Here is a 19557-nt window from a genome sequence, read left to right as displayed (position 1 = left end):
ACCTGGGTGGCAACTTTTAGGGATCCATGTACATGGACAGATCTCTCTGCTCATCCACACTACCAAGAATCTTACCATTAGCCCAGTACTCTGTCTTCCTGTTCCTTTCAAAATTAATCACCTCACACTTTTCTGCATTAAACTCCATTTGCCACCTCTCAGCCCAGCGCTGCAGCTTATCTATGTTCCTCTGTAACTTGTAACATCCTTCCGCACTGTCCACAACTCCACCGACTTTAGTGTCATCTGCAAATTTACTCACCCATCCTTCTACGCCCTCCTCCAGGTGATTTAGAAAAATGACAAACAGCCGTGGCCCCAAAACAGATCCTTGTGGTACACCACTAGTAACTGGACTCCAGTCTGAACATTTCCCATCAACCACCACCCTTTGTCTTCTTCCAGCTAGCCAATTTCTGACCTGAACTGGTAAATCACCCTGAATCCCATGACTCCGTATTTTCTGCAGTAGCCTACCATGGAGAACCTTATCAAATGCTTTACTGAAATCCATATACACCATATCAACTGCTTTATCCTCATCCACCTGTTTGGTCACCTTCTCAAAGAACTCAATAAGGTTTGTGAGGCACGACCTACCCTTCATAAAACAGTGTTGACTGTAATCAAATTATTCCTTTCCAGATGATTATACATCCTATCTCTTATAAACCTTTCCAAGACTTTGCCCACAACAGAAGTAAGGCTCACTGGTCTATAGTTACCGCGGTTGTCTCTACTCCCCTTCTTGAACAAGGGGACAACATTTGCTATCCTCGTCTTCTGGCACTGTTCCTGTAGACAAAGATGACTTAAAGATCAAAGCCAAAGGCTCAGCAATCTCCTCCCTAGCTTCCCAGAGAATCCTAGGATAAATCCCATCCGGCCCAGGGGACTTATCTATTTTCACACTTTCCAGAATTGCTAACACCGCCTCCTTATGAACCTCAAGCCCTTCTAGTCTAGTAACCTGAATCTCAGTATTCTCCTCGACAACATTGTCTTTTTCCTGTGTGAATACTGATGAAAAATATTCATTTAGCACCTTTTCTATCTCCTCGGACTCCCCGCACAACTTCCCACTACTGTCCATGACTGGCCCTATTCTTACCCTAGTCATTCTTTTATTCCTGACAAAGCTATAGAAAGATTTAGGGTTATCCTTGATTGTACCTGCGAAAGACTTCTAATGTCCCCTCTTGTGGTCTTTCTGCGATTGGAGAAGGTGTTCCTCGACCCTCAGATCTTTGGCAGAGATCCCTCTCTGCCACTCTCTGCCTCTTCATTGAGGTGTTGGAATTCAAAAGTAATAATAATGATCTTTATTATTGTCACAAGTAGGCTTACATTATCACTGCAATGAAGTTACTGTGAAAATCCCCTAGTAGTCACACTCTGGTGCCTGTTCAGGTGAATTCAGACTGACCAGTTCACCTAACAAGCAGGTCAAGAATGTGCAGACTCTGCACAGACAGTGACCCAAGCGGGAATCAAACCCGGGATCCTGGCACAGTGAAGCAACAGTGCTAACCACTGTGCTATCGTGTCAGCCAAATGATGCAGTTTGATGGGCATGTTGCCACGATAGTGACTGATTGGCAGCAAACTGTTGCCAGTCATTACGGTCAATGCTTATTACATAAGTTGGGATTGAACAGGAATGGAGTAAATTTGATTTGATTTAGTTGACTTGATTTATTGTCACATGTATTGAAGTACAGTGAAAAGTATTTTTCTGCGGCCGAGGGAACGTATGTAGTAGACAAAAGAATAATCAACAGAGAACATTCACAAATGGCACATCGACAAACAGTGATTGGTTACAGTGTGGAACAAAGGCCAAACAAAGCAAACAAAGCAAATACATGAGCAAGGGCAGCATAGGGCATCGTGAATAGTGTTCTTATAGGGAACTGATCAGTCTGAGGGGGAGTTGTTGAGGAGTCTTGTAGCTGTGGGGAAGAAGCTGTAGCTATGTCTGGATGTGCGAGTCATCAAACCTCTGTACCTTATGCCTGATGGAAGCATCTGGAAGTAGGCAATGCCTGGGTGTGAGGGGCCTATGATAATGCTGTCTGCCTTCCTGAGGCAGCAGGAGGTGTATACAGAATCAATGTGGGAGTGGCAAGCTTGTGTGATGCATTGGGCTGAGTTCACCACAGTCTGCAGTTCCTTGCGATCTTGGACGGTTGCTATACCAAGCTGTGATGCAGCTGGATAGGATGCTCTCTATCGCACATCTGTAGACATTTGTGAGAGTCGATGCACACATGCCAAATTTCTTTAGCTTCCGTAGGAATTGAGAGACAGGCAAGGCAGCTCCCACTTATTAGCCTTGACCAGAACATCAGCTTTTTCAGCATTGTTTCTCCAGAGTTATTAAAGCTCCTGAGGGGACAGCATGGTGGAGCAAGTGGTTAGCATGGTTGCCTCACGGCGCCGAGGTCCCAGGTTCGATCTCAGCTCTGGGTCACTGTCCGTGTGGAGTTTACACATTCTCCCCGTGTTTGCGTGGGTTTCACCCCCACAACCCAAAAAGATATGCAGGGCGGGTGGATTGGCCACACTAAATTGCCCCTCAATTGGAAAAATGCATTGGATACATTATATATATTTTTTAAAGCTCTAGAAGGAAAAAAACACAGGTTCAGGTTCTGATGGAGATCCTGGTGCACCCTCAGTCACCAATAGTGATATATAAAATCGAGGACTTGAAATATGTGAATGTATGATTGATACATTTGCAGATATGTTTGCAGACGGAAAATTGTTGGTGTGGTAACTAGCGAGGCCTTAAATTACGGGATGATACAGATGGGCTGGTCATATGGGCAGAACAGTGGCAAATAGAATTTAACCAGGAAAAGTGGTAGCTCTTGTCCAGAGTCAGCACAGACATTTAAAAAAAAAATTAGAGTACCCAATTCATTTTTCCCAATTAAGGGGTAATTTAGCATGGCCAATCAACCCAGCTTGCACATCTTTTGGGTTGGGGGGCGAAACCCACGCAAACACGAGGAGAACGTGCAACCTCCACATGAACAGTGACCTAGAGCCGGGATCGAACCTGGGACCTCGGCGCCATGAGGCTGCACTGCGAACTCACTGTGCCACCATGCTGTCCTTGAGTCAGTACAGACATGATGTGCCGAGTGACTTCCATCTCTGCTGGATCATTCCAGAAAACTCTGAGCATTCAGTATCACGAGCAAGAGGGAAGCAGATGGAGGAATTACTGATTCTGGGACTGAACCCAGCAAGAGTTTGCATCTTCTGGGGAGGAGAGAGGAAGGACCCATTGGGGAAAAAAACTTTACGTTCTGCATTGTTCCACAGGAGCATTTAATCATTTTGAGAAATGGAGAATAGCAGAATTTCATTGATAATAATATGTTTGATTATTTTTATTAATTGGTAACGAAGTTATTTTGTATTTACTGTTTGCAGTTTCAATGGTGCGGACATTACCCACCATTCCATGCGGCTGTGAATGTGCCCTCGTCACTCCACAGGAGCCCAGTGCGCAGACGCAATGCCGGGTGTATCTGGAGCATGCGCAATGTCACTTTGCTCGGAGGTCTGCGAGTGTGGTGAGTGCTGTTTCGGGCGGTGAGAGTCGATGAGGCGGAGGGAGGACTGGAGCCGGGAGTCGGGGTGGGGAGGGAGTGAAGGCTTCATAAACACTCCCTGCTGGTCACAAGGCCGGAATAAGACTCTGCAAATCCCGCGTTTGCAGCTGCGGAGCTTTTATCTGATATCAGGCCCAGTTCACGGCCGCCATCTTTGTTTAGCGGCGCGACTGAGGGGCCATCTTGATGACGTAACAGAGGCGGTGCTTCAGGATCCCGGTGACCAGGAGAGAAAATCATTGTCTCGATGATTGACAGGCCCCTCCAGAGGGGAAAGGTGCTACTTCCATGTGTGGCAATCCGCTGAACAGACTAATAATAACATCAGAATTAGCAGCAGGAGTAGGCCATTCGGCCTATTGACCCCGCTCTGCCATCTAAACAGGGGCTGTTTAGCACAGGGCTAAATCGCTGGCTTTGAAAGCAGACCAAGGCAGGCCAGCTGCACGGTTCGATTCCCGTAACAGCCTCCCCGAACAGGCGGCGGAATGTGGCGACTAGGGGCTTTTCACAGTAACTTCATTTGAAGCCTACTTGTGACTAAGCGATTTTCATTTCATTTCAATAAAGGCAATGCCGATCCGAATGTGCCCTCAATTACATTTTCCTGCTTTCCCCAAAAAACCTTAAGACTCCCCAGTAGATTAAAAAAGATGAACTCAGCTTTGAGTATATTCAGTGACCCAGCACCACTACTCTCGGGGAAAGAGAATTCCACAAACTCAGCTATGACAAAGAGTCATCCAGACTCAAAACATTAGCTCCCGTTTCTCCCCACAGATACTGTCAGACCTGCTGAGATTGTCCAATATTTTCTGTTTTTGTTTTAGATTTCAGTATCCGAAGTCGGGCAGCACGGTAGCATTGTGGGTAGCACAATTGCTTCACTGCTCCAGGGTCCCAGGTTCGATTCTGGCTTGGGTTACTGTCTGTGCGGAGTCTGCACATCCTCCCCGTGTGTGCGTGGGTTTCCTTCGGGTGCTCCGGTTTCCTCCCACAGTCCAAAGATGTGCAGGTTAGGTGGATTGGCCATGATAAATTGCCCTCAATGTCCAAAATTGCCGTTAATGTTGGGTGGGGTTACTGGGTTATGGGGATAGGTGGAGGTGTTGACCTTGGGTAAGGTGCTCTTTCCAAGAGCCAGTGCTGACTCGATGGGCCGAATGGCCTCCTTCTGCACTGTAAATAATGATAATCGATGATAATCTATTAATGATAATGATAATAATCTATTAATGATAATGATATTCACTGTAGCTATGATAATCTATGGTAATTTGCTTTTATCCACAGACTGATGACCCTCTGAGGGAAGACATTTCTCCTTATCTCAGTGTCAAATTGGAGAACTCTTATCGTTAAACTGTCCCCCTTAGTTCTTGAATCCCCACATGAGAAAATATTCTTTCATCAAAACCCCTCAGAATCTTAAATGTTTCAATAAGATCACCTCTCATTCTCCTAAACTCCATCGGGTACAGACCAATCAGGCTCAATCTTGCTCCATAAAACAAACTCTCCGATCCCAGGAATCAGACTAGTGAAACTTCACTGAACTGCCTCCAAAGCAAGTATAACCCTCATTAAGTAATCCTGGGACATTAGTACTGCTGCCTCACGGCACCGAGGTCCCAGGTTCGATTCCGGTTCTGGGTCATTGTCCGTGTGGAGATTGCACATTCTCCCGTGTTTGCGTGGGTTTCACCCCCACAACTCAAAGATGTACAGGGTAGGTGGGATTGGCCACTCTAAATTGCCCCTTAATTGGAATAAATGAATTGGGTACTCTAAATTTATTTTTTAAAAAGTGAACCTGGGACTGGCAACAAGGGGGGAGAAAATGAAATGAAAATCGCTTATTGTCACAAGTAGGTTTCAAATTAAATTACTGTGAAAAGCCCCTAGGGGAGCATGCAGTGTCCATGGGCACCATCAAAGCCTTCCATGCCCAGTGGGCACCGCAGGGGTTGGTGTGCTTTATTGACCCCTTTAAATGCACTCTCATTTGATGTTTTTAAGTTTCTGCTGATCTTTGTTCTGTTCGGGCAGTGCCGCTAACTGGAGCGGCCCTTTTGCTTTGTCCCTAAATTTGTTTCCTTTGTTCTATTTTGTTGGTGGACCTCAAAAGAGTGGCCAATCCACCTAGCCGCACATCTTTGGGGGTGAGACCCACGGAGACACGGGGAGAATGTGCAACCTCCACAAGACAGTGACCCGGGGCCGGGACCGAACCTGGGTCCTGAGCACCATGAGACAATAGTGCTAACCACTGCCACCATGCCACCCTTTGTCATAATGTTTCCATTCCTGTTTCATCACACACCTCCCAGTGACACTCATTGTAACACAGAAACTTCTAAATATCATTGCTACCTTGCATCTTGCCCTCCTATTATTGTCTAATGATAACAGTAACAGAGTAACACACACCAGAATTGGAATATCAGATTGGTTGTTGTCTAATAATAATAGTGACAGAGTAACGTACACCAGAATTGGAATAACAGGCAGGTTATTGTCTAATCATGACAGAGATATGGGGGTGGCTCGGTAGATAGCACTGTTGCCTCAAGCACCAGGTACCTGGGTTCGATTCCGACCTTGGGTCACTGTCTGTGTGGAATTTGCACATTCTTCCCGTGGCTGTGAAGATTTCCTCCCACAGTCCAAAGATGTGCAGGTTAGGTGGATTGGCTGTGCTAAATTATCACTTGATGGGGTTACGGGGTTAGGGTGGGGGATTGGCCAAGGGTGGGGGATTGGCCAAGGTAGGGTGATCTTTCAGAGGGTCGGTGTAAACTCACTGGGCCGAATTACCTCCTTCAGCACTGTACGGATTCTATGATTCTACACTGGATCCAAAGATGTGTTCACTCACACACTGCAGCCTGACTTATTGGAACAGACACTGTGTTTGTTACTCTTAAAGTGAGTGAATCCTTTGCTGTTTATTCTCTGGGCCCCATCTCCACTATTATTGTCTGATTGTCCCACTGAGACTCTCACTGTTATTATTGGACAATCAGTGAGTCAGCCTGAGCCTGTGGCCGCTCTCACCATCTGGAACCGTCAAAATGCCCGGGTGATTGACGGCAGCTCCGGACCAATAGGAACAGGAGGGGAGAGACTGGAGAACTGACCGGGAGTGGCTGGTCCTCCAACCAATCGGAGTGAATGAAGGGCGGGGCCCGCTGTTATTTAAGCATGCGCGGTGTGGGCAATGGCGAAGGAGAAGGGCTGTGACTTCAGATCCGAAATTGGTAAGGGGCGTTTGACAATACGGAGGGAGCGAGAGATCTCGGGGGTGGGCGGAAACGTGTGTAAAGCTGTTGTAAGCTGCAATCCTCGGAAAAGAGTTTCCGGGATCCAGTTTGTACTGAGCGGAGCTGCAGCACCTCATGTTCGGCTCGGGTCACCGGCCTCCATCTTTATTGGATGTGCATCAGGGCACATGCACGTTTGTCATCTTTATCGGGACGATGTTTCAATGAGTGGGAGGAGCTTGTTCCCCATTGTTCAGAATGGAGACAACTTGTCCATCAAACTGGATTAGTCTTTGAGTCCCAATGTCTTATTGATGATGCAAAGCGGTGGCAGAGATGGAAAGAAAAAGAAGCCAATCCTGATCTCCAAATTTCACTGTCTTATTAGACATTCTGACCTGATGCAATCAATTATGACGAGACGAGAGTAGAATGTAATCGAGACTTTATTACACAGAGATGTGTGGTCTCCTACAGCAGCTGATGAAATGGCTGCTGTATGGAGAGACCACACATTTATACTCTGCCTACTGGGTGGAACCAGCAGGCAGGGAACTACCCCATACCTGTAGTACAGGGGCCTTACCGTAAAACCCATATGTACAGTATAATACATCAGTGGTGACGACCACGTGTCCCATGTGTCCAAACCTCTGCGGTTCTGTTCAGCCACATGAAGAGCCAGGGCACAAATTCACAACCCTGAGTAGACGTCACCCTCAAATCGAGGGACTGCTGATGACAAGAGGGTCAGTGTGCAGCGGGGGGCATGAGCGGTCATCCTGGACCAGGGACCAGGAGGGGAGAATTTGTGAATTTCTATCCTGGACTGACAGTGATTAATTTTGGAAACTCCTTTTACAGGGGGTTAGTAGGGGAGGATTTACACACGGCAAATTCAAACTAGGGGAAATGTTTATCTCTCCTGAATTACATTTCTGGACTGACAGCGATGCCTTTGTAAACTTCTTTCGCAGGGTTCAGAAAGGGATTCACAGACAGGAAACGCACAACCAATCCTCACATCAAATTCTGACAGCACCATTCGAATTATCAGGACCTGGAGTTATCGACCTTTGTGTTTAAGCATTGAGTTCCATATCATTATCACTCACTATATAAAATGTCTACCTCCTATCTCCTCTGTATATCTTGTTCACAATCTTAAATCTGTGTCCCGTAATCCTTTTACAATCTACTGATGGGAATAGTTTAAAAAAATCTTTTGCTGGGTTTGCCTTTGTCGTTTCTGGTGCCTGGGTCGATGCCGGGTTGTCCGTCTGGTTTCATTCCTTTCTCATGTTTTTGTTGTGGTTGAATGGGCTTGGTCCATTTAGGATGCAGAACACAATTGAAGTCTCCTCCAAGAATCAATTGATCTGTATCCAGGTCTGGGATGGATTGCAACAATTTATTTACAAATGTTTCTATGAAATCCCCTCATTAAAAGAAAGATAGAGAAGCAGAATGAGGCCATTCAGCTCATCGAGTTTTCGAGTTTGCTCTGCCATTCGATCCTGGCTGATATGTTTCTCATCCCCATTCATCTTGTATTGTAGCTCTCTTGAAATGAATGCAAACATTGCATTTGCCTTTCTAACTGCCAACTTTCCTTTATGTGTTCGTGGGATGTGGGTGTTGCCTTGGCCCAATGTTACTAATCGTAATCAGTTCGCAAAGCATAATTTATATCAAACATATCCATTTCAATGGCGGGTTTATTACCCAACATGTGTAGCAGCTGAGAATGTGCTCTATCCACATGACAGAAGCTCCTCGCACAAGCGCAGAGTCCAGCTATGACTGGAGCATGCGGCGTTCGGGCTCTGACTGGTGCATGCACAGTTCAGGATGTCGCTGACGGTGCGAGGAGCGGGAAAGAAACAATCGAGCGACTTTCAGGATTGGAGCCGGTGGGTGGCCGGGGAGCAATAGAAGCTGCGGAGTGAGCCGGGAGGCGTCATAAATACCCCGTGGAGGCTTCAACTCCCGAGGAAGATGTTAACGGTCCCGTCTTAAACAGCACCGAACAGAGTGAGAGCTGAGCGGTGACAGGCCCGGGTTACCGCCCGCCATCTTTACAGAGGACAAGGTGCCGCTGGGAAGGGGCTAGTGTAGCACTGTGGGCTAAGACAGCTGGCTTGTAATGCAGAACAAGACCAGCAGCGCGGGTTCAATTCCTGTTCCAGCCTCCCCGAACAGGCGCCGGAATGTGGCGACTAGGGGCTTTTCACAGTAACTTCATTGAAGCCTACTTGTGACAACAAGTGATTATTATTATTGTGCGCTGCTAGTCTGGACCGGATGCCAACTCTCCCGGATTGACTGGCTGGAGTCTCCAGGATTTTATTTATCCACTTTCAGGAACATCCTTCCTGAATCTACTCTGTCTCGCCCTGTTTTTTTTTTAGAACAAATTTTTTTTTGCAATTAAGGGGCAATTTTCGAGTGACCAATCTACCAACCCTGCACATCTTTGGATTTGTGGGGGTGAGACCCTCGCAAACACAGGGAGAATGTGCAAACTCCGCACAGACAGTGACCCGGAGCCGGGATCGAACCCGGGTCCTTGGCGACATGAGGCAGCAGTGCTAATCACCGCCACCCACTTTTTATACGTTTCTGTGAGATCCCCTCTCATTCTTCTGAACTCCAACGAATACAATCCTAACCGATTCAACCTAACCTGCACATCTTTGAACTGTGGGGGGAAACCGGAGCACCCGGAGAAAACCCACACAGACACAGGGAGAAAGTGCAAACTCCACACAGACAGGGTGGGAATTGAACCCGGGTCCCTGGTGCTGTGAGGCAGCAGTGCTAAGCACTATGCCACCCCCTGTCCTGTAACCCTCAAGAGAAAACAAATCCTTATCCCCATCTGAAATGGGTGACCCCTCACTTCGCAACAGTGACCTCCTTGTTCCAGATTCTCCCACAAGAGGAAACATCCTCTCCACATCCACCCTGTCAAGACCCCTCAGGATCTTATATAGTTCAATCCAAGTTTTACCCCAAACTTTAAATCTGTGTCCCGACTGCTTGTACGATCAGTGAATGAAAACAGTTTATTTGTCCAGCCGATCGAAACCTGGCATAATCTTGTGTACCTGAATAAAATCTCCCCTCAACCTCCTTTGCTGGAACCATTCTGGTAAATCTCCTCTGCACCTTCTCAAGAACCTTTCCATTCTTCCTGAAGAGTGGCGACCAGAGCTTTATAAAAATTCACAGAATCGAATTAGAACCATAGAATTCCTACAGTGCAGAAGGAGGCCATTCGGCCCATCGGGTCTGCACTTATTCTCTGAAAGGGCATCCTGCCTAGGCCCACACCCCTACCCTCTCCCTGTAACCCCATAGCCCCACCTAACCTGCACATCCCTGGACACAAAGGGGCAATTTATCAAGGCCAATCCACCTAACGTGCCCATCTTTTGACTGTTGGAGGAAACCTGAGCACCGGGTGGAAACCCACGCAGACACGGGGAGAATGTGCAAACTCCACACAGTCACCAAGGCCAGAATTGAACCCGGGTCCCTGGCGCTGTGAGGCAGCAGTGCTAACCACCGTGCCACCAGAAGCATAGTTTTGGTAACAATATTACTCCTTTATGAAGCTCAGGATCATATTTGCTTTGTCATCTATTCTCTTTAATATGACCTGTAGATATATAAAATCCCTCTTCACCTCTTTTTGTCTCCTCCCAAAGAGGTCATTTGGGTTTTTATGACAATCCAGCAGTTTTCATGGTCACTTTTTCCCAGAGCCGGCCCACAAATGAACTGATTCATTCAGCTCAATTTCACAACCTGCTTTTGTGTTTTTGTGGGTTCTCTCTCATTCCCTATTTTCTGTTTTCAATTAGTTTCACAAGGTGTTCGAAGGGGAGGATTCAAATTCCGGAAACTCAAAACAAGCATCACATCTGGATCTGACAAATTCCTCAATTTATCATATCCTGAATATCAGCAAAATGGAAGGAAAAAGCATTGTTCACAGTGGGGAGAAACCGTACACGTGTTGTGTGTGTGGACGAGGATTCACTCGATCATCAGGCCCCACAAGCCACAAATGCAGTCACACTGAGGAGAAACCGTGGAAATGTGCGGACTGTGGAAAAGGATTCACTTACCCATCCCAGCTGGAAATTCATCGACGCAGTCACACTGGGGAGAGACCATTCACCTGCTCCAAGTGTGAGAAAGGATTCACTCAGTCATCCTTCCTACGGAGACACCAGCGAGTTCACACAGATGAGAGACCGTTTCAATGTCCAGGCTGCGAGAACTGCTATAAAAGTTCTGGGGAACTGATGAGCCATCAACGTGTTCACACTGACGAGAGACCGTTTAGGTGCTCTCACTGCGGGACTGGGTTCAGACAATCATCTCACCTCACTGTGCATCAGCGAATTCACACTGGGGAGAGGCCATTCGCCTGCTCCAAGTGTGGGAAGGGATTCACTCAGTCATCCGATCTGCTGAGTCACCAACGAGTTCATACTGATGAGAGACCGTTCCAATGTCCACACTGTAGGAAGTGCTATAAATGTTCTGGGGATCTGATCTGCCATCAACGTGTTCACACTGATGAGAAACCGTTCAGGTGCTCTCACTGCGGGACTGGGTTCAGACAATCATCTAACCTCACTGTACATCAGCGAGTTCACACTGGGGAGAGACCATACACCTGCTCCAAATGTGGGAAGGGATTCACCACTTCATCCAACCTGCAGAAGCACCAACGAGGCCACAAGTAACCACAGTGAATGGATTTTGCTGTTAACTCTCATTCAGGACTGAACCATGTTCATTTGGGTCTCTTTCTGCTTATAACAAACTCCAGCCCATTTACAAGGGCTAATATTCTGGCTAAAAGTCAAATAAATTAGATTTGTGTTAAATACGCAGTGTGTTGAAACTTTTTTATATCTCTGACACAAGTTAGTTCCTTTTGAAGTAGTCTCGCTCTCCCCTGTCTCTTCCATCCTCACCTCCAACAAGAAGAGTGAGGAGCTTGTGGAGCATCTTTGTGACTGAGATTGAGTAAATCCGATCAGCTGCCTCTGCTGCTTCCCTCCCTTCCACGAGCCCACCGGACCAAACTGTCTCTAAATTTCATCCTTTCCCGAGTCCTGAACCCACATTTCTCTCTAGTTTCTCTCCTCCCATCTCCCCTCATGCCCTCTCAGAGCTCATCTTGTCCATGAGACCCAGCTCCTGCTCCATCGACCCTATTCCCACTAAGCTACTGATCAGCCAACTACCCTGTGTCCATGGATATTGTCAACATTTGTCTCCCTTCAGGTACTGTCCCTCTGTCCTTCAAAACTGCCATCATCACCCCCTCCTCAATAAAACAAACCCTTGACCCTGCCATCCTTACAAATTACTGCCTCATCTTCAACCTACCTCTCCTCTCCAAACTCTTTGAACATGTTGCCACCTCCCAAATCCTTGCCCATCTTTCTCAGAGCTCCCATGTTTGAATCCCTTCAATCAGGTCTCTGCCATTGCTTTTTTTTCTCTTATACTCTTTTACTCTGTCCTTTCTGTGGCTCTGTTCCAATTATGGCAATCAGTGAATTTGCCCTCCTGTGTTATTTATGTCCTAATCCTTAGATGCGCCAGGTATCAAATGACACCACCACAAGTTTCAACCGGCTATCGATCAAAGGGCCACACACCAGTTAGTTTGTTCAAGGTCAATGGTACTTTATTTACACACAATTAGTCATGCGACATAAATACTAATAGTTAACTACACCTATCAACTAAGACAACCTGTACTTAACTTCGGGCACCCGGCTTCGGTCACAAAACAGTGGCCGCTGTTGGATTCTGGATCTATCGAGTCCGAAGGAGTAACTGCTGCTCAGCTGGGCTCATCCGTCTGGTAGCAAGCGTTGAACTTGTACTTACTTCTAGTGTTGCTGCAATTGGAGATAGCCGTGACCGGTGTACCAGGACCAAGAGAGGGTGAACATGTGGCGACCTCTTCTTATACTTGGGGGTTTTTGATTCCAAACCAATAAGTGGGCGGGGATCTGGATGGCTGGGCGTGTCCCAAGCGGTCACTGACCCTGTTGTTTGCATTTCCCTTGAGCAGGGAGTGGTGCTGAAATGTCTGGGACTGTCCCGGTTGCTCGAGTACCAGTCCTTTGTTTTGGTGAAGATGGGCCATCAAATGCTAATCGGCCTCATTAAAATGCTAATTGGTCAGAGTTTCGATACCGTCTGGACTTCTGGCTTACGAATATGCATTTCAGGCTCTGAGCCTGCCTGAGTCTTGGCTTGTCCATTTTACCCGCTAGGCTTTGCGAGTTTCTCTGTACTTAGTTGGAAGTGGCTATCCCAGATGGATACACTAGTCGCAGTAGTGAAATACAGGAGACAAACAGAATCTGATCCGAAGAGAAGACAGACAATCCGGGAGCTTGGATGCAAGGGCAGCACGGTATCACAGTGGGTAGCACTGTTGATTCACAGCAGCAGGCACCCGGGTTCGATTCCCGGCTGGGTCACTGTCTGTGCGGAGTCTGCACGTTCTCCCCGTGTCTGCGTGGCTTTCCTCCGGGTGCTCCGCTTTCCTCCCACAGCCCAAAGATGTGAAGGTTAGGTGGATTGACTATGCTAAATTGCCCTTCATGTCCAAAAGGGTTAGGTGGTGTTATGAGGAGAGGGTGGAGGTGTGGGCTTAAGTAGGATGCTCTTTTCAAGAGCTGGTACAGACTCGATGGGCCGAATGGCCTCCTTCTGCACTGTAAATTCTCTGATTCTATGAGGTGAGATTGTGCTTTCTGAGCTCCAGCCAGGTGATGTTAAACACTCAGGCGGGAAAGACAAAAATCTACAATGTGTTTAAAACAGCTGATTTATTTCACCAATATTTAAAATGTTAAACTCCAGTCTCTTCGAGGTTATCAACAGAAACATCAGAAACAAACTCCAACTATCAGAGTAAAAACCTCAAAGTTCTGGTACAGATAGAGGCCATTTGGCCCATTGTGTGTGTGCTGGCTGGGAGCTATTCAGCTTAATCCCATTTTGAAGATCTCAGTCGATTGCCCTGTATGTCCCAGTCCTTCAGTTGGATATCCAAGACATTTATTTAAAAGTGATCAGGATTTCTGCTTCTGTGACCCTATCAGACAGCGAGTTCCAGACTCCCACCACTGAAATGATGACCTCCCAGAAGCCATAGCTTTGCCAAAAGAAGTATCCATTCTAAAGTGTAAGGCCCATACTCAAGACAACACTATAGAAGCACTCGGAAATGCCCTTGCAGACCAAGCAGCAAAGGAAACTGCCTCCCAGTGGGATTCTTCAGCAGAACCAAGACACATCTACAAATTGGGAGTGACCAATTTAGTACAAGATCTACGTGAATTGCAACATGACTCCACACAAGAAGAGAAATGGTCATGGTTAGACTCAGGTATCCAATTGTCTGATGATGATATTTGGAGACAAGTTCAGACTGATAAATCAGTTGCACCACCAGTTGCACCACAAACTGATGCCATTTCTGACCCAACAGACCCATTCATGGGGACATTTAGCCCCAGGACCGAATGGCACGATTCCAGAAAAGTTGGTGTGGCAAAGGATTCAAAAAACATGGACAATTGGTATCAAACCGCTGTGTAACCTGTCAAAAGAACAACTTAAGACCTATAACACCAATGCCTCAGCTAAAAGCTCCTGCCCCTGCAGGACCATTCCAGAACATACAGGTCGATTACATCACCCTTCCTGCATATCAAAGATACACTGACGTCCTTGTAATAGTGGATAAGTTCTCTAGATAGGTACAGACTGCTCCAGCCAGGAGGGCTACAGCCACCCATACAGCCAAAGTCCTAGACAAAGACTATATTCCCTGGTGGGGAGTACCAGCTAGCATTGACTCAGACAGTGGAACCCACTTTACAAGTGTTTGCCAGGAGGTGTGCAGGTTACTGAACATCGATTGGAATCTACACTATCCTTATTATCTTGAATCAGCAGGACAAATGGATCGTATGGACCAGATTTTAAAAGAGCGATTGTCCAAATACAACCAAGAAGGCAGGAAATGGATTCAAGCCTTGCCACTAGTTTTGTGCAGTATCAGAGCAACTCCAAAGAGAACCACAGGCCGAAGCCCATTTGAGGTCATCATTGGCAGACCCATGTCCTGCCAGGAACTATTGACCTAAGAAAGGCAGACTGTCATCTGATGAGTGATGCTTTACTCCGTTATTGTCAAAACTTAACAAATGCTGTCAGGTGTCGGCGGCGTGGGGCGATCCTCCTGAGGGGGGCCACGACTTTCTGCCCGTCAAATCCGTTTACGTACAACAAATTCAGCGCAAACCGTTTGCAGCCAAGTGGGAAGGCCCCTACCAGATATTACACACAACCCAGTCAGTGGTGAAACTCTAAGGATAGAAATCATGGATTCACGAGTCACATGTGAAGCGCGCATACCAGAATCAGAATCTGTAAAAGTGTTTGCCATAATATTGATTTTCAGTTACATGTTTGGCCTAGCAGGCCTTACCCAGGAGTTCAATGTTAACACGTTCCTTTGCATGTCCTACACCTATGCCAGAGACTTTAACGTCTCTAAGTGCTGGGTGTGTTCTTCTATCCCTACCAATTCCCAAGCAGGTATCCCACTGCAGCCTGTTCCTTTTACTTTATCCCAAATGGCAGAATGGTACATTTTCCAAAATCACGACTACACCCTTCCCCAATGTGGAGACACCAGAACCATAGAAATGATAAACCATGAGGTTCAGAGATGGCGATCTGCAGACCGCCCATTAAACACTTTCAAGGGATGATATCAACCTGTCTATGATCGGAAACAGAATCCGCCCCAAGTAACCTTCCCAACTGGTCATAATCATACTGGGACCATATGTTTAATCGGCTATAATCATAGAGCATGGAATGCGGGATACAGTAAATGTGAATATTATTTGAATGTGAGTGCCAGTACACAGTGCACTCATGACACAAGAAAGGTAGTGGTCTATGGACATGAAGGGAATCCCATCGACTTTAAAGGGCTACCTAATCACACCAATGGGACAAATTTACAGAACATTGGTCCCCACAAGTGGTTGCCCAATATTCGACCTATAATGGCGCCTATTACATCTGCAGTAATACTGCATACCCTTGGCTCCCAATGAGCTGGAGAGGAGTGTGCGATTCAGGATTCATTGTCCCCTTCATCTGCCTTTCCCTAACCGATGCTATAAACACAGACACAAAACATGGACTACTCATACCACAGTTTGAGAAATATCAACCTAACACTATCATCACGAGGTGGGCAGCACGGTAGCACAAGTGGATAGCACTGTGGCTTCACAGCACCAGGGTCCCAGGTTCGATTCCCCGCTGGGTCACTGTCTGTGTGGAGTCTGCACGTTCTCCCCGTGTCTGCGTGGGTTTCCTCCGGGTGCTCCGGTTTCCTCCCACAGCCCAAAGATGTGCAGGGTAGGTGGATTGGCCATGATAATTTGCCCTTAGTGACCAAAAATGTTAGGAGGGGTTATTGGGTTACGGGGATAGGGTGGAGGTGAGGGCTTATGTGGGTCGGTGCAGACTCGATGGGCCGAATGGCCTCCTTCTGACAGTATGTTCTATATTCTAGGTCGAAACGTGAGATCACAGGGGCTGATAAATTCTTTTATGCTCTCATTCCTGCCTATGGTATTGACCAGAGAATAAATTAAATTGGCTGCATCCTTCGAGGAAATAGCCAATGACACTGCCGGAGCCCTAAGTAGCATTTCAGCCAAAATGCTTGACATTCGAACTGTGGCTTTACAGAATCGGATGGCACTTGACTATTTCCTAGCCGAAAAGGTGGCACCTGTGCCCTGATTGGTGCAGAGTGTTGCACCTACATCCCAGTAATTCAGAAGAAATCAAAAGCTTGTCAGCACATATTCAAGGAGAAGTTAGAAAACTTTACCAACCCTCTGACCACACTCTTTGGGGATAGCTCTCTGGATGGGTGGGTGGCACAAGAATTTCCACCATTCAGGGGCTTCTCTTATTTTTCATATTTGTGCTTGTCATTTACGTAGTGGTCTTGCTGATCAGATGCATTGGCCAATGTATGGCTACCCATAATGCCCCACCAATCAAAGTGGTTCATAGTGGTCCAACTGCACCACCAGCCCATGACATTGAACAAGGCTCCTACTATTGAACTTTATTACTGCATTATTATTGCATTATTACCCAATTACTACTGCAATCATATTCCATTATTCACTTCCATTATTAATGAATTGTTATTGTACTATATAATCACTTTTTTGAATAAAATACTTCCAGAATGCTTGTAACGCTTGCAAAGCTTTGCCCGCTCCAGTGTTGAAGGCTGTTCTCAAATAAGTGAACCATTAAAGACAATATGAATGAGTTCCTGTCCACGCTTACTTCTATCCTGTCACATTTCTTCCTTAATTCCCATTCATTATTTTGATTCATCTTATTAATCTTTAGAAGAATCAAAAGGGAGGACTGATAGAAATTGGCTGTTCTAGTTAGCTAGAGATGATAAAGGTAAAAGTGTGAAATGAGAACTCATTAAGCATATTAAGCCTTAATTGAGTGGAACAGTGACTGGAAACCCATTAAGGGTTAATCCAGATCATACACTTTAGTTTTCTTTCATTAAACCTAGATTTTATCATTTGCAAGCAAGGTCAGTGACGCCAACTAGCTAAAAGACCCCATTGTATGCTGCTGCTTTTCCAGCACAGGCAGTCCCGTTTCCATGGTAATAGACAGTCTCAGGTCATAATGCCCTGAAGGATGTGCTTTTTCTAATTAATGTTGAGATACAGGTGTCGATAATTTGGAAAATTGGCAAGCAATGGAATGGCAAAATTACACCAACATATTCAAAAACCCATATCTCTTAAATTGATGGACAGACACTTTGGGCCAATTGATAAATTATAAGTTAGTTGAAGCCAATCAGCAGTAAAAAGGCCAGACTTTGAGATAACAATTCCCTTAAGAATGACTTACCGGAATGGAAAAGTGCTTCTGTTGCTCTATTCCCTTTCTCTTCTTGCGCACTCCATCTATATTTCTGAAACCTTTGCTGCTCGCTTTGCTAATCGCAGTTACCCAGTTATTTTATCTGGTGTATTATGATTTGAATGAAAACTCTATTTCTGTATTCGCGAAAGGCAATTAATCTGACTAGCTTGCTGCAGGGCTAGATTTTTCGAAATTTTGTATTAAAAACAAGTTTCCCAGTGGCACAGCTGACAAATAAAGTTCAACTGGACTTTGCCAAAAAGCACAGACTTGATCTCTGTTATTCGGGAACTGAGAAGGGATAACACATATCCAGGGTTCCGAATAGACACAGAGATCCATTATCCTCCTTCCACTCCCAATCCTCTGCTAATTACTTGAAACCTAAACCCCTTGGTTATTGATCCATTAATGAAATAGATCCTTCTTATCCATTCTATCTGGGCCCCTCATAATGTTAAACACCTCAGTTAATCTCTCCTCAGCGTTCTCTGTTCCACAGAAAACCACCTCGGCCCCTCCAATCTTTCCTCATTGTCAAAATTCTCCATTTGTGTCAACATCCCCGTCAATCTCCTCTGCATCCTCTCTGGTATGAACACATCCTTCCTGTAATGTGGTGACCAGAACTGTACTCAGTAATGCAGCTGTGGTTTAACTAGTGTTTTGGACAGCTCCAGCATAACCTCCCTGATCTTATAATAAAAACAGAAAATGCTGGAAATACTCAGCAGCTCTGGCAGCATCTGTGGAGAGAGAGGTTTCAGGTCTTTCCTCCAGTAGACATTGCTGGGAATATTCCCTGCTTCAGTACTCTATGTCCCCGTGAATAACAAAGTCTCCTCTCTGCCTTTACAATCACCATATCTACCTCTCCTGTCACCTTCTGGATCTGTGGACATGCACTCTAACGCCCTTCTGTCCCTCTACACCTCACTATCATACCATTCATATTCTTTCCCTTTGCCGTGTTTGTCCTCCCCCAATGTATTTATTACCCCGCCCTTCTCTGGATTGACCTCAGTTTGCTACTCTTGGCCGGCTGATCCGTGTATTGATGTCTTCCTGCAGTCATTACAGCCTTGGTTCCAACATGGACAAAAGCGCTGAATGCCAGAGGTGAGGTGAGAGTGTCTGCCCTTCACATTAAGGCAGCACTTGACCAAGTACGGCATCAAGGACTCCCAGCTAATCTGGAATCAATGGGAATCAGGGTGAAAACTCTCCGCCGGTTGAAGTCGTACCTGGCACAAAGGAAGATGGTTGTGGTGGTTGGAGGCCAACCATTTCAGCCCCAGGACATCACTGCAGGAGTTCCTCAGGGTAGTGTCCTCGGCCCAACCATCTTCAGCTGCTTCACCAATGATCTGCCTTCATCATAAGGTCAGAAGTGGGGATGTTTGCGGATGACAACACAATGTTCAGAATCATTTGCGACTCCTTAGATAATGAAGCAATCCATATCCAAATGCAGCTAGACCTGGACAATATCCAGACTTGGGCTGATAAGTGACAAGTTACACTTGTGCCACACAAGTGTCAGGTAATGACCATCTCCTCCAAGAGAGGATCTAACCATCGCCCCTTGACATTCAATGACA

At 46.2% G+C, this 19557-nt stretch overlaps 3 protein-coding genes across 9 annotated transcripts in view; 2 read left to right on the top strand and 1 right to left on the bottom strand.

The window, feature by feature from the left end:
• LOC140421791 (uncharacterized) overlaps positions 1-19557 on the top strand; it is an 864226-nt gene that overhangs the window by 324913 nt on the left and 519756 nt on the right. The window lies entirely within an intron of this gene.
• LOC140421792 (uncharacterized) overlaps positions 1-19557 on the bottom strand; it is a 211876-nt gene that overhangs the window by 128331 nt on the left and 63988 nt on the right. The gene's annotated exons all lie outside the window — the stretch shown is intronic.
• LOC140419704 (uncharacterized) lies at positions 6487-11799 on the top strand. Its single transcript, XM_072503633.1, has 3 exons — positions 6487-6557; positions 7870-7972; positions 10762-11799. The coding sequence occupies exon 3, from the start codon at positions 10870-10872 to the stop codon at positions 11653-11655; it is 786 nt and encodes a 261-aa protein (XP_072359734.1). The 5' UTR covers positions 6487-6557; positions 7870-7972; positions 10762-10869; the 3' UTR covers positions 11656-11799.

This window comes from Scyliorhinus torazame, chromosome 5 (genome assembly GCF_047496885.1).
Source record: "Scyliorhinus torazame isolate Kashiwa2021f chromosome 5, sScyTor2.1, whole genome shotgun sequence".
NCBI lineage: Eukaryota > Metazoa > Chordata > Chondrichthyes > Carcharhiniformes > Scyliorhinidae > Scyliorhinus > Scyliorhinus torazame.
The sequence above is the reverse complement of the archived record's forward strand: the minus strand, read 5'-3'. Positions and strand labels throughout refer to the sequence as shown.

Coding starts and splice junctions, on each gene's coding strand:
- LOC140419704 (XM_072503633.1), top strand. CDS start 10,870: ATGGAAGGAAAAAGCATTGTTCACAGTGGGGAGAAACCGTACACGTGT.